The sequence below is a fragment of the Camelina sativa genome, chromosome 10 (genome assembly GCF_000633955.1).
Source record: "Camelina sativa cultivar DH55 chromosome 10, Cs, whole genome shotgun sequence".
In the NCBI taxonomy this organism is placed as follows: domain Eukaryota; kingdom Viridiplantae; phylum Streptophyta; class Magnoliopsida; order Brassicales; family Brassicaceae; genus Camelina; species Camelina sativa.
In genome coordinates, this window is record NC_025694.1 from 20,144,235 (window position 1) to 20,147,333 (window position 3,099).

Genomic DNA, 3,099 nt, shown 5'->3' on the forward strand with positions numbered 1-3,099 from the left:
TTTGGTTGAATTTTATTAATTTACGTCAAGTTAGGATGGGTGTTGGTTTACATGTGTAATTTTCCTGTTTGCCTAGAATCAATTTTCATTTTTGTATCCAAAGAAATAAGACTTGAAAAAAAACACTTAATACAGTATATGCTGTGTTGACAATAGTTTATACACACACATTTGGACGCGAATCATTTTCTCTGTGGCTAACGTACACACGGATAGATAATTAAAAGTTAAACCAACCATTCTACTCGTTTGTTTTAAAGAAACCACAATTGCATCGGTATTTCTTATCGATTCCAGCTGTCCCTTATTTTTCTTCTAAAATACCAAACAAGAGCGACGAAATGTGGCAAAGAGTAAAAACCCAAACCCATCGATTTCAATCCAACTTACTTTGATTTCCATTACACACAAAAGTCACAAAGCAGGAAATAAAAGAAAACGAAAAACAAATAATGTCTCAAATTCCAGCATATTTCCACCAATCATGCAAATGTTCTTGGTTAAAACTCCTAGAAGCATATAAAAGGTCATCATCATCACCTTTTATCAAATCACTTAGCCATCATAATCTTGACGAACTCCTCATAGTTAATCTGACCATCTCCATCAACATCAGCCTCACGGATCATCTCTTCAACTTCTTCATCAGTTAGCTTCTCCCCAAGATTGGTCATCACATGGCGTAGCTCAGCAGCGGAGATGAAACCGTTCTGGTCCTTGTCGAAAACTCTGAATGCTTCTTTTAGTTCTTCCTCTGAGTCAGTGTCTTTCATCTTCTTAGCCATCAGGTTCAGAAACTCGGGAAAGTCGATGGTGCCGTTTCCATCTGCATCAACCTCGTTGATCATGTCTTGGAGCTCAGCCTCTGTTGGGTTCTGTCCTAGTGAACGCATAACTGTACCCAGTTCTTTGGTTGTGATGCAACCTGTGTGACAACAAATGAAAGGAGATTACAATTTATAACCAAGGATGAAGCAATGATAGATACAAAAAGCACATGAATCAGATTTGCCTACCACTTAGAATATATGAGATAACTAATCTACACAAAATGGCACTTTTTAAGCTTCAAAAGTGCAGGATACAGCCATGAGACAATTAAAGATTAGTTTCCAAACAATTTACTAATTCGTTTAACATCAAACTCCTAGCTCAGGACTTTGAAACTTTGAAACCTAACAACAGGCCAGGAGACAGGATAAAAAGATTCATCAAAACTTCTATAACCATGAGAAATAATCAAGACACAATGGAACCAAGGGTGACGCAATTATGTCAAAGTCAAAAGCAAATGAACTTAACAAACAACTCAACTCATGTATACTTTTGAAGAATGATGAGACAAAGAATCATTTCCAAACAATTTATGATTTCAATCTCCTAGATGAGAGAGCACAAACCCTTAATCAATTAGCCTAACAAACAACTCAGATATCAGAGAACAATCTGAACATCAAGACCTTGAAACCTATCAAGACGAAACAAACATCAAAGCTTCTAAAGATTCGAAATCACACATATGAAAAAAAAAAAAGTAACAGATTCGTGATCAATAAAGAGAAACCTAGAAGAAACATACAACCAAACACCAAAACGTATGAGACGGAAAAAAAAAAGAAACTCAGATCCAAGCTACCAAATCAACAAAAGCATGACGAGAACAGGGAGAAGACTGAAACGATCTAATCGTAGACGAAAAAGCAAAACTACTCGGTCAAAGATCAAAAACACAAGAAACGAGAAGGACGAATAAGTCAATAACACAAAATCTAAAGCGGTTCGCGACTCAGAGAGGACGAGATATACACCGTTCTAAAGCATCGATCGAAAGCGAAAATGGCGAGATCTAGGAAAATCAGAAAAATTGAGGGGAAAAAAAAGGGAAAGAGATTGACTAACCATCGCCATCTTTGTCGAAGAGGCTAAAAGCTTCCTTGAATTCGGAGATCTGTTCGTCAGTGAGTTGATCCGCCATAGCTTCTTCGAGAAATCGTCTTTCTTCTTTTTTTTTGGGTTGATGAAATGTTCAGAGTCGTCTCTCTCTTTGGAAACTGTTACCAAGACAAAAAAAAATATATATATATCTAAACAAAACAACAAAAGAATAATACGAAAAAGATGAATAATGATTTTCATTGCTTTTTCGGGTCTCTAATGGGCCAAAAACATTTTGGAGCTCGATAGAATACTAATTAGACCCTTCAAAATTAGGCCCATGGTCCCTTTCGAATACCATTCTCTAAAATTAAATTCTTGTTATTAAATTAAAAAAAAAATTATACTTAGTTAATCATTCTTTAAAATATTAAACTAGTTCAAAAAATATATAATTATTCTAGATATTTAATCTAAGGGATTATTCTGGATATTTAATTTAAGATCAATTCTCATAAAAAATTAAATACCACAAAAATAGGTTCTTCTAAATAACCATTGTTCATTTAATTTTTCAAAAATACTATTATATTAGGTACTAACATGTGTTGTAGCACAGGACAAAATATTTTTATATAAATTTTAAATTCATAAAGTGATTAAGAATTATATTAACCCAAGCGCTATAGCATATGTACGTTATTTTTTATGTCAATTAAAAAAATTTAAGCTTAGACGTATTTACTTTGGAACGGGGAATACGTTCCATATCGTCATATCCCCTTATATCTCAACTCATCCCCTCTTGTCCCGTCATATCCCGTTTCATCTCGTCTCGTCTTGACTCGTCTCATCTCGTATCTATCATAATTTATTTTGTCTTATGTTCGTTCTCGTTTAAATAATTATCCGTTAAACAATGTTTATTGAAAGAGATTGGGTAAAAAATTTAGATGGGATACCAAAGTTCTCTGTTGATTTTTTTTCTTAGTTAGCTGAAAGTATCTAAAAATATAATTTTCAAAACTATATAATTGGTTTCAAAAATACCAAAATTTTCAAAGTGGTCATTCGAAAGTGGTTAATTACCTGTCACAAAATCAATCCTTAACCAAATTAGTGAAAGCTTGAAATTTGAATTTACCTATATTTTTTATTTCTTACTTTTCTCTAAAATTTCTGTCCCTTTTTTTCAAAAAATATCGTTCAGTATATTGTTTTTCA

At 33.3% G+C, this 3,099-nt stretch overlaps 1 protein-coding gene across 1 annotated transcript; it reads right to left on the reverse strand.

The window, feature by feature from the left end:
- On the reverse strand, positions 345-2,058 carry LOC104719448 (calmodulin-1). Its single transcript, XM_010437385.1, has 2 exons — positions 1,900-2,058; positions 345-925 (listed from the first exon to the last, which is right to left on the reverse strand). The coding sequence occupies exons 1-2, from the start codon at positions 1,973-1,975 to the stop codon at positions 552-554; spliced, it is 450 nt and encodes a 149-aa protein (XP_010435687.1). The 5' UTR covers positions 1,976-2,058; the 3' UTR covers positions 345-551.